We start from the raw sequence: 12,307 nt of genomic DNA on the forward strand, positions 1-12,307 counted from the left end.
ATGATGAAGAAAGAGTTTGCAAGAGCATATAAGGGCTTTGCTTCTTTAAAAATAATGAATTGACTTTGGATCGTTATTTGTGAAGCAAATGGCAGCTGTGACATGGAGGCTTTCATTCTACACATGTATATATTGCAGTCACTTAAGAGTTACTAGGCTCATCAATCAGTCCTCTGTTTCCTTCTGTCGAGTCACCTAGCACCTAGCAACACGCACTGTGTACCACAGAATGAGTGTGGTTAACGTGAGCTAATCCCAGATCAGTTTGCTGCAGTGTCCTCCTGACGAGCACAAACTGTTTTTATTCAAACTAGAGGTCATGACTGATGACTTTATTACTTCTGATGTAGGTTTGTTTATTCAGTTTTAAGCTATATCTCAGATGCAAGAAATCATGCCCATAAAGCAGACCAGATCCAAGTAAGTCCCATGCTTTGTCACCACTAATGAGGCATTTTTGTTTGGTTGGTTGGTTAGTCGTTGAATGGCATCATAGTCAAACAGTTTGCATTTAACGCACATTTGAAGTTAATAAAACCATCCCTTAGCAAGAGTAGATCTTAGAGGTTGAATGCTTGCCCAGAGAGCCAAATGGCTCTCAGTGATATAATGGAAAAATCACTGAACTGGTCATCAGGAGATCTGGCTTTGTTAGATCTGCTGCTAATTTCTGACCTTGGGCAAGTGACTTCACCAGTCAGGGCAGGGGCTTCAATTCCCTCCTCATCAGTAAATGAGTACTTTGGATTAGGCAGTGGTTTTCCCACTCTGTTCCTAGGATCCTCTTGACGTGCTAATGAATAGGGCTGAGGAGGGTGAGGAGCTAGCTGCTTCTACTTGATTAGCTATAATTCGCCCACTCAATATTTCGAAGCTTTTTCATGATATTTTGTTCAGGGGGAAAAAAGGGAGAAGGGCTTGAGTACTAAAAAGCATTTGAAAACCAAAATCCAGCCTAATCTTCTGCACTGGTGTGTGTGGTATTAAAAGGAAGACTGTTCCCGTGACTTCCACCTGGACCAACCAGCTCTCCTAGTGATGGTTGACATCACAGTGTTATTTGAGCTTTCACTGGGACACTGCTCTCAATATTTTATCAAAACTGAGCATCCCTCCTCCCACCCTCCCTGTGAAAGTTATTCAACTTTCAACTGCAAGTCATTTTTATTTTTTCAGAATGAAGGAAGCAGAAAATACCTTTTTAACAAATGAGATCTACACTGTATATTTCATTTTGATTGTTTAAGTATAAAAAATACCTTTTCCCATCTCATAAGGAAAATAAACGATTTCATGCTCACAGTGATCTACTTAAAGTATATCAAGAGTTGATTGCTGACAAAGTACTGAGAGAAGCACCCTTGACTCAATGTAACCAGTGCACCTGCCTTTTCTTGCTCTCCTCCCATATCAAACTGAGCCATCCTCTGTGTGAGGATTTTGAGAATAACACTCATGCATTTGGGTGATATAGAGCAGTTTTGCATTCATCACTCCATCCTCACCTGGCTGTGAAACTCTTGACAAAATTATTTTACTAATGCAAATAAATTTGTGGTATGACTTTTCCTTTCAATTCTATACTTAGTTATGAATCCTTGAATCATATTAAGACATAATTCACATAAAGTTTTTTTAAAACACTTTGGAATCAATATGCAATTTTGCTAAAATAGTACACATCCTCTTTTATGGTCTTCTAATACTCATCGATTGTTACAAGCTAATATAAGAGAAAGTTACATACAAAGTATATATTTGATATAGAGGGTTTGAAACAAAAGTTTGAGAAAATAACTCAGAGAAATGCAATAGGTATTACCATTACTTTCTCAGTACCCACTGTGACTCTCTCTTCTAAATGGAAAAGTGAATAATAGTACAAAGAGGACTAAATTTTAAGCATACTTTCATCAGGTTTTCCTGGGTTTGCTGCAGTTTTATTTTATTGAAATAAGAATAAATTTTAGAAAGTGTTTATGGAAACAAAGCACACATGGCCATGTGGAAAAGACCAACAATTGTAACACATCGGTATTTATGGTTATATGGGGTTTGTAAGTCAAAGTAGAGGAATATATTTGACATTAGAGGAAGTATGTTCCAACTGAATTGGTATCTGATTTTGGTGAACTAGAAATTAGTACAACTTAACAAAACTGCCCATCCTCATTTTCTATTAAGAGCCTAATTTTTTGGAGGATTTTTCAAATCTCTCTATATATTCCAGGCATAGATAGTACTGAGGAAACAAAAAATTATTTGCTCTTTTTTTCTTGTTAATCTTGACACTTGATCAACCACAAAAATTAATTTAATATCTTACCTCTCTTGAGCTTTCAGAGAGGTGTCGCTGAATAACTGATTTTAGTTCCCAGAGAACTTACACTTACTCAAGCTCCAAGATTTTTGTTCTGTTTAAATATTTTGGATGCAGCCCTCTCTCAAAGGTATTAGACGTTTGCCATAAAACATTGAATTCTGAACATAATTTAAGGTTTTATCAATAACTCAGAGTTGTAATTATGAACATTAATGATGTTACATTAAAATAGTGGTAAAACCAAGACTTACTGATTTGTATTGGAGAAGGCTTTAATCCCCTACCACATGTTTCCCAGGAATTGCTATTTATGTTGTTTTGATTTTTATAATTTATTTTTTCTAATTGAAAAAATTTTTTAAATTGAAGTATACTTGATTTACAATATTATATTAGTTTCCGGTGTACAACAGTGATTCAATATTTTTATAGATTATACTCCATTTAAAGTTATTACAAAATAATGGCTATATTTCCCTGTGTTTCACAATATATCCCTGTTACTTATTAATTTTTGTACATGGTGATTTTTACCTCTTAACCCCCTGCACATATCTTGTCCCTACCCCTTTTCCTTTCCCCACTGGTAACCACTAGTTTGTTCTATATATCAGTGAATGTATTTCTGTTTTGTTATATTCATTCATTTGTTTTATTTTTTATATTCCACATATTAGTGATAACATACAGTATTTGTCTTTTTCTGTCAGACTTCTTTCACTAAGCATAAATACCCTCCAGGTCCATTCATGTTGTTGCAAATGGCAAAATTTCAGTCTTTTATATGGCTGACTAGTATTCCATTAGGTGTGTGTGTGTGTGTGTGTGTGTGTGTGTGCATGTGTGTATACACACATGTAACATCTTTATGTGTGATGGACACTTAGGTTTCTTCCGTATCTTGTGTATTGTAAATAATGCTGCTAAAAACATAGGGGTACATGAATCTTTATGAATTAGAGTTTTTCTTTTCTTTGAATATATGCCAGGAGTGAAATTGCTGGATCAGTTTTTTATATTTTGTCAGTTTTTTATATTTTTGGTCACATTCCTAACAATCAGGTAGCCAGGTGTCACTTCTTTGTGTTAATGTAATTGTCTGTTATGCTTTTCTATTTTTCTATGTTTCTTTTTTCCATTTTTTTTAATCTTTCTTATATTTTCTTTCCAATCTGTGCATTTAGAATATAGATAATCACTCTTCAGAAAATTGTATCAAGAGAATTATACTTCTAGAATTAATAGTAAATAGGCCTCTTATAATTAAAGTGTAAGCTCAACAGATAGGCAGATTCACTATTATTATTAATTATTCTAATTTCTAATATAAAACAATTGCAAAGGGAAAATTAACTCAGGATATTAACCTGAAGAAGCTTACGTTATTTTTGCATACAATCTTGGTGATACCCATCTTGCTGTTCCAAAGACTTTTTGTCTTCATCCTTGTTTTCTGTAATGGTCTGGGTAGGTAACATGTCTGATAACTGAATTCCAAATTGAGTAATAATTATACAAGAGCAATTTAGTTTAGTTTGGTAATCAAAATTAAAAGTGTAGAGATGGTAGACAATAAGACTATGGATGAGAGAATAGCTGGTTGTTTTTATTTGTCTATTTATTTGAAAATAGAATAGTTCTCCATGAGACTCACAAAAATCAATGACAATGAGGAAATATCCATTTTCTATAGACTAATTGTTAGAGCTAATTAAAAAGTTTAAAAATCCATCAATGATAGATAACTAATAGCTAAGAATAAAATAAGTTTAAATAATATCTTCTTGCTGCAATTTGTAATCAATTTTTCCCGAAGCCTCTATTAGAATTTATGCTTACCGAACTTCCTGTATTTAAAACGCTTCTGTCCATTATCTCATGTTCCAAATTTGAAAGATTTTCTCACATTTATAGTTTCATAATATAACTTCATTTAAAAGATAAGGTGTGAGATACACAGGAAACTTGGGCTTCTACATCCCTTAGCCACTTTGCATTTCCCATGATTTTAGAGCAGTGATTCTTAAACTCCACTGTGCCCAAGAATCCCCAATGGAACTTGTTTAAAAAGTAGGTTTATAGGATTTTCCCCAGATATGCTGATTTAGTTGGCCAGGTAGAGCTCAGAAATCTGCATTTTAAATAAGCACCCCTGTGATTCAGATTCATATGGACTCAGGTTTTCCTCTAAGGAGATGGAAATTATTAAGTAGAAAGTGCACATGGTAATCAATTGCAGATAACATATCCTCTTTAGTATATTAACCTCTGTTTACAATCTAAACCGTACTCACTGTTTATAAAGCATCCTGAAAACATTAGCAATATTTTATTCACAGGAATAATAAGCACTTAAAATAATATTTAATATAATAAAGCAAATATTTGGAAGGGGTAAACTAACCAGATTTCTTAATTACAGATTATATGGGAAATCTATTTTTTATTTTGTTGCTTATTTTTCTACTTTGAGTAAATGAATTATTTTTCTATAAACCGAATCACAAATGTTCATTTCCTTCTCCCACATGCACTTAAAATCTTTCTCTACTTAACTTTAGAGCAACCATCTAAACCCGAAATTGTAAGCAAAGCCCCGTTTCTTGAAACAGAGCAGCTTAAAAAGGTAAGAACTTGTTTTTGATTAATTGCCTTTCCTAAGCCTAGCATTGAATGCCTTCTCCTGGCCTCAGATGCCAGGACAAATAAGATAGACTTTGCTCTGTGGAGCTGACAGTGTTCCAGGTGCCAGTCAGAAAGTCTGCACAAGGTAGAGAGGAGACACAGAGGAAGGCGTGGTCATTTCTGAAGGGAGGAGAGGGAGATGAGAGTAAAAAAAGGCATAAGTCTTTCTTGTTTGAACGAAATGGATGTTTAATGAAGTAATGACACATGAGTAGATTTTCTCCAGACCAAAGGTAAAAAGGGCTTTCCAACAATATGAAATAATACCATGTTAAAGAAAATGGCATGTTTGGGAAACACATTATTTGCGTTGCTGGAATTTTGGGTGCTCAGCCAGTGGGCAAGAGAGTGCAGTAAGAGATAAATCTCGAGAGTTAAAGAGAAGCTGGATTATGACAAGCCTTCTGTCATGTATAGTGTTTGGTCTCTATCTTATTGACAAATTAAACTTTTGAAAAGTTGAAGTTAAGGGATAAGATCAGATTTAAACAATCACAGTAGCAGAGGTTTGAAGGAAGTCTATTGAAGGAGGGACAAAACTGGGGTTCCATATATGAGCACATCACTTGATTCATAATCTCATTTTCACTAACTAAAATAGCCAAATTTTCCTTGGCTGGGGGAAGAAGCAAGTTCAGAATTCTTTGAATCAGATTGAATTTGACTGCATAGTACAACACTAAATATTAAGAACACATGTGAAGTAAAGTGGTGGGGATTATAGATCGTGGTAAGTATATGTCATCTGAAATAAACGTAGCATGAAGCTGGAGAGGCAGCCTTATTTTAACACCATTAATGATTCTTGAATACACAGATCTATGAACCATGGTAATAGCCAATGTTAATATAGTTATGTTATTTAGTTAATGTTAAAACTGAATACTGTCGAAATGAATCGGGTAATGCTTTTAAATGAATGTGATTTTATTAATGGTGGCAGCATCTATTGCACATTTTTAAATGGGCAAGACCATAATTTTAAGCACAAAACATTGTTTTTATACAAGAGTGCATTCATTCAGTCCTTAGTCAAGGCTTGGAAGATGAATGGGTCAGGAAATCGGAGTAACTCTGCATCCCTTGAGGAGTCTGGGGCTTTCAAATGGACAACCACTGATGCAACCAAGGTTGTGATATTTCCTCTTTATTTTGCAGTTGGGTGAGTGCATTTCAAAAGACAGTTATCCGGATGGCAACATCACGTGGTACAGGAATGGAAAAGTTCTGCAACCCCTTGAAGGAGGTGGGTAAGAAGTGGGCAATAAATTCAGATGACATGTTTTGCCTTTCTCTTGTCTAAGCATTCCTTAGACTATCCTGAGTCTAAATGCATTGCCCTCTTTTGATCTATGACTTTATACTTTGTTACTTTAAGTATCCATTAAATCAGAAGGGATTTTTAAAACATCATTTCAGACCTTGTGCAGAAGAATCAAGAGCAGAGAAAATTATTTCTCTATATGGCATGTTCTAAAAGTTAATTAAAGTGAGTGGGAGATAGAATTCCAGGATTCTATTTCTGTCCATGTCTCTGATTCATGTTTTTGAAAAGACATCTACCTCACTACATGTCAATTTTCCCTCCTGTTAAATACAGTAAGAAGGACAAAACCACTTCTCAAAGTTGCTGTGACAGTTAATTAAGGACTGTGATTTTCCGATGAAAGATCCTACCATTAGTGTTCTTTATTTTCTTCAGCGGTGGTCATAATTTTTAAAAAGCAAATGGACCCAGTGACTCAGCTCTATATCATGACTTCATCCCTGGAGTACAAGACAACCAAGGCTGACATTCAAATGCCATTCACCTGCTCTGTGACATATTATGGACCATCCGGCCAGAAAACAGTTTACTCTGAACAAGCAGTCTTTGATATTTACTGTAAGTAACTCAATAAATAATTATGCAATTTTTATGTATTAGAAAAAATATTCCAATGCTATTTTAAGTCCCAATCCAAAAGCTCTTTGGAATTTACTTCCAAACCCCCATCCCCATTCCATGGTACCCAAATAATCTCTTCCTCTTTGCAAGACCTATAGAATAAATGCTTACCCATCTATGATATCTTTCACTCTCTACTTTGTTATTTATAATCATCTCTTCTGTATTCCGCTAGACACTAAGTTCCTTAAACACAAGATCTCTGACTTAGTCTGATTTCTTCTGGTAGTCCTCAGCCCTGACGCACAGCCCTGGATTTTGTAGGAGTTCAGAATGCCATCTGATGGTTTTCTGAATGAATGACAGATGAATAGAAGGTTATGACTGATTGGTTTTCTAGATATGGAATTTCCATTTTAATAAAGAAATTTATTTTAATAATGAGATCAATTGCATAAAAGTTAAATAGGATTTTGAATTCCAACATGTTTTGGTTAACTTAATAGATTTGAATATTAAACTACAAAGGAACTTTCTTGATCATCTGATCTAAGTCCATTATTTTAACTAGCAGTAAAGTGAGACCTAGAGACTTGCCCTAACTTAGCTGTGGCAAGTGGATTAGAATCCTTTTCTCCAATGCTGTGCTCTTTCCTGTAATACAGGAGCCAAGATATTATGATTAAGAGCAAAGATGCTGGCAGTCCAGTCCCAGTGCTGTTATTTTGTATTTCTAGAAAAGAAGCTTAACTACTCTAGGTCTCAGTTTTCCTATTTTGAAATAGGAAAAATATTAATGTAATACCTAACTCATGGTGTTATTATGGAGATTAAGTAAAATCAAAAATCTAAAATAGCACAATATATATAGCACATTAAATGCTCGTTATTAAGTACTATCATCATTATTACTATATAATCATTATTACTTCATAAGCATAGACTAGAGATATATTTTGGGGAAAGATGCAAGAAAACTTTATTATTACTTTTTAGTGAATCAGAAATTCTCATAATACTGCCTTATGTTGTAGAATAACCCAGTACTTCTACGTCTATTTGAGAGAAAGGGTAGAAATGCCCACTGAACCTTCAAAGAGTTTTATCTCAGCTACATTTTTATTTTGGCTCCATGAAGTGCAGAACCTTATAGAAGAACAGAACTGAAGTTCCACAAACCCTAACCATAATGGGTTGTTTTGCCTTAAACTTTGTAAATAAATTTCAACTTGATTTAAAAGCAAGAATTGAGAGGATTTCATCATGTACAGCTTATCTAAAATCAAACTATTATTTCTGTATATGGAAGCAGAACTCTGTCTGTTCAAAGATATTCAGTTGGAAATAAACTATCTTGGTGTAAGTACAGGAGTACAAGATAGGAAAGAACATCAAGATGAGTGAAAAGGATTGGGAAATTGGCTTAAGAAAGAACAGAAATGTATGTGAGTGTCAGGCATGGGCAGATAGATGGGCAGAAAAGTCCTTGGATGAGGAAGAAGGAAATGATTTGACTGTGGTTGGCTGTGTGGGAAGCATTGGGCACAGCTTTTGAGAAGGCACAATGCATGCAGTGCTGGGCTTCATGGCAAAGACCCGAAAGTGTTTAATATATAGTCCTGACATTCAAGGGGTTTACTATTCCAATAGGTAAGTAAGACATGTACATCAGAAGGAAATTGTCAATGCAAAGTTGCAAGTGGTAAGTGCCACAGGGACTTAGTGGACAGTCCTGAAAGCTCAGGTTCCCAAGGACAGTGATTCCCAAACTTCAGGATGTGCATCAGAATCACCTGGAGGACTTGTTAGTAAACCAGTTACAGGACCTGGCTCTATAGCTTCTTATCCAGTAGTTGTGGGGAGGGGCCCAATACTTTGCATTTCTAACAAGTTCCTTGGTGATGCTAATGATAATCATCTGAGGACCACATCTGGAGAGCCACTGCTCTAGGATGACTTTAGAGAAGGAGGAGCTAAATGGAAAGTACAGAAGAGTACATTCAAGAAAAAGAAATTTGATCAATTCACCTTGAGGAAGCCTGAGAAAGACGCACTGGTCCACTCCTTTACCCTATCCAGTCAGTAATGAAGTTTTATAGAATCTAGCTCTTTCATCTTTGTATGTGTCTGATTCTGCCTTCTGACACTGCCTAAGATTATGCCACCATTCCTCATTGCTGGTATTTTTGTAACAACTTCCAAAATAGTATTCCTGTCTGTTCACGCCAAACTGCCCTGCAAGCTGCTGCCAGAAATATCTTTCTAAAACACAAATGTGAACATGTCACTACTGTGATGAAAACTCTTCAGCGACTCCCCAGATCTCTCAGGTTAATCTCTAAACTCCCAATTTCAAAATGCCTTGAGTCCCCTGTAGCCATGGTCCTGACCTGTCTCAACCTTCATCATTTAACTACTTTCTGTAGTCTGTTCTATTTTCCAGATTCCTCCTGCAGAATACTATGTACATTCCTATCCATATGCTGTCACTATCTTACCTTTATTATCCAGCAAACACCTCCTTATTCTTCAAAACCCAGCTCCACGGTCAATTCCTACAGGAAGCTTCCCAGTCTGGCGGATCTGTAAGCTACTAGTGATTACTATGCTTATGCATCTTAGGCAGTTTTTGTGCTGTCACAGTCTTAATTGATAAGTTTGGTGTCATCATAAATAAACTGAAAGTTCATTGAGGACAGGGAATTGCTGTTTTTGACTTTGTAACTCTTGCACTTAGTGCCTGCACAAAACAAATATTAGCCAAATGAGTGAATAAATGAGTGGACAGAGGATGAATGGAGAGAAGGGAGAAAGAAATTTGAGTAGACTCTTTTGATTGTTATGTAGGGGTATTTATGGAGTAGTGAGATATAAGAGTCTTACCTGAACTAAGTTCAAGGCAATTGTGGATACCAGGTTAAGAAATTTTTATTTCAATTTTTACATATTGGGAATGTGTGAAGAATTTTAAATATCATTGTAATATTCAAAGCACTACTTCAAAAACTTATTTAGAGAATATATATATATATATAAAGATGTAGAAAAGAGAAAGGCTCACGGTGAAGGACCAAATGAAGTTTGAAGGCAGTGTTTCAGGTGTAGATTAATTACAGCCTGTGCTAGAGAAGTGTTGGTGGGAATAGAAGGGGAGAATCAGATGCAAAATATAAGGATTAATCATTAAGACTGGGTGATTGAGTGGATAAGAGAGGGCAAAGGAGAAAGCCAGAGTAACTGGCAGACTGATGATTTACTAATAGAGTCAAACTGAAAGTCAAAAGGAGAGCAAGAGATCATTAATTTTGTTGGACGCACATTAGTGGGCAACCAGAAGGCTACTGTTAAAACTCAAATGTGTTACGTTAACCCTCTGATCTCAGTGTAGTTCTTCAACTCCCTAGTACAGAGCAGAGCCTATTGAAAAGGGGACACAGAGAAGGGGGGTTTTAAAATAAAGCATGAAGTCAGATCGATTATGATTCCTAGCTGTTCTGGCATCAGCTTTGGTCAGAGATGTGCTGCAGTGATGTGCTACAGACCAAGCTAGGCAGAGAAGGGCCATGCAAACGAGTGAGGGAGGCCTAGAAATGGAAGGCCAGTGCAGGACAAACTTTATTTACTTTCTGACTTAACTGAGAACTGCTGGTCAGGGAACTACCTCAGGCAAATTCAGAAAAATGAACAAGTATATTAAACCAATCCTTGTTTAGCCTCAGAACATTCTGGGCAAATATTCAGAGATGCCCAAGCATGGGAAAAAGTCAGAGAAGCAATCTATAACAATCCTTCAGGTTGTTTTCCCTGCACTTTAATCTTAGAAAGGTAAGTAAATGACTGCAAGAGATAGAAAAAAGCATCAAAATCTACCACTTATTCGTCTCACTTTATTAGCTAATAGCAAAATAAGTCTTCATAGATAATTTTTAGTGCTGCCGGTTTGGAAATATAGACACATGCCTCAGTAGTTATTAAGCCTTGTGGAAGAGGTTCTCTAAAATAAACCTTTGCATTATATGATTTCAAAATTCATTGTTCATTGTATCATCAGCTACATAACAAGTGGATACATTAGAAAGTGGGTCATTTATAACTGCCAACACCACCTCCTTTTCTTTCCTTTAGCTGGGTATGGTCCACTGTGTATTCAGCTTTTAATTTCTTTAGCATTCTACCGTTGAGCAGTAGCCTCAACTAAAGAATACCCTTTAGCCCTATTTTCACCATAAAAATGACCGAAATGGAATGAAGGTTGCATCTTGGCTCCAATGAACAGAAAAAAATTACAATACATTCACAGTTCTGTTGATTGTGTTAAGGGTCTCTCTCAGTTCATGGATTTATCTTTTTGAAAGCAGATCTACTCTCCAGCATGCCAAAAATCTTGCTGGTATTGTTTGGCTCATGTACCTTTTTATTTAATATAAGGTATTATTGTGTAATAAGACTGGGGGGGGGGCTAATAGTTTTAGCTCCTTTGCTAGCTGCTCCAGTCTTTCCAAACTGTAAGATACATATAATATAGTTAAATGTCCTTATAATGAGATTATACAGTGAGATTGTTCCTACTGGTCTTTTACACATAAAATAATTATGGTCATTCCTACCTCAGGTAAAGACATTTTGCTAAGAAGAAATTGATTTTTATGTAACAGGGTCTCTTTGTAGTTTGCTCTAACCAAGATTAGTACTTGTTATAGCAAGTAGCTATTAACTTCAATCCTTCTATAAAAAGATACATTTAAGCAATTATCATTACTAGCTTCTTGAGAAAATTGTGTATAATTTAGTCATTTTCATTGTATGTACTGAGTAATTTGGTACTTGATGAAATGGTTAACTTGTGTCTGTGACTCTTGCAGATCCTACAGAGCAGGTGACAATACAAGTGCTGCCATCAAAAAATGCCATCAAAGAAGGGGACAACATCACTCTTAAATGCTTGGGAAATGGTAACCCTCCTCCTGAGGAGTTTTTGTTTTACTTACCAGTAAGTGCTTCAGGATTATTACTTGAGCGAGACCACTATCATTCTGTCCTGTTGTTCGGCAGCTGGCTAAAATTAAGAATTGTATATTCTTGAGAAGCTTAAGTGAGGAAACGATGTTATTCTTGGAGTCAAGGGACACCTGTGGAATGTCCTTTAAAAGTTTTTTTGGCATCTGCCAGTGCTCTCGCCTTTTTTAAATTCAGTGTTAAGGGAAATCAGGGACAAAGAGTAAAAAATCTGATCATAGGAAACCGTAATGGTAGAAACTCAAGGTCTCATTATCCAAATAAACTATAAGAATCTGCTCTTCAGAAGCAAACAAATATAAAATGAAGGATGATGACAGCAAATGGTCTGATGTGGATTCTAAATCTATCCACAGTGCATTCCTGAACACGTCCCTGAATTTCTGATATAGGGA

At 35.7% G+C, this 12,307-nt stretch overlaps 1 protein-coding gene across 2 annotated transcripts in view; it reads left to right on the forward strand.

Annotated features, from left to right (window-relative positions):
• ALCAM (activated leukocyte cell adhesion molecule) overlaps window positions 1–12,307 on the forward strand; it is a 205,741-nt gene that overhangs the window by 153,198 nt on the left and 40,236 nt on the right. For both annotated transcript variants that reach the window (XM_082393104.1, XM_082393103.1), the window contains exons 4-7: window positions 4,885–4,949; window positions 6,167–6,254; window positions 6,711–6,893; window positions 11,759–11,886. In XM_082393104.1, coding sequence (XP_082249230.1) covers window positions 4,885–4,949; window positions 6,167–6,254; window positions 6,711–6,893; window positions 11,759–11,886 — 464 coding nt within the window. The remainder of the gene's footprint in view (window positions 1–4,884; window positions 4,950–6,166; window positions 6,255–6,710; window positions 6,894–11,758; window positions 11,887–12,307) is intronic.

This window comes from Balaenoptera borealis (genome assembly GCF_965194805.1).
Source record: "Balaenoptera borealis genome assembly, chromosome: 5".
NCBI lineage: Eukaryota > Metazoa > Chordata > Mammalia > Artiodactyla > Balaenopteridae > Balaenoptera > Balaenoptera borealis.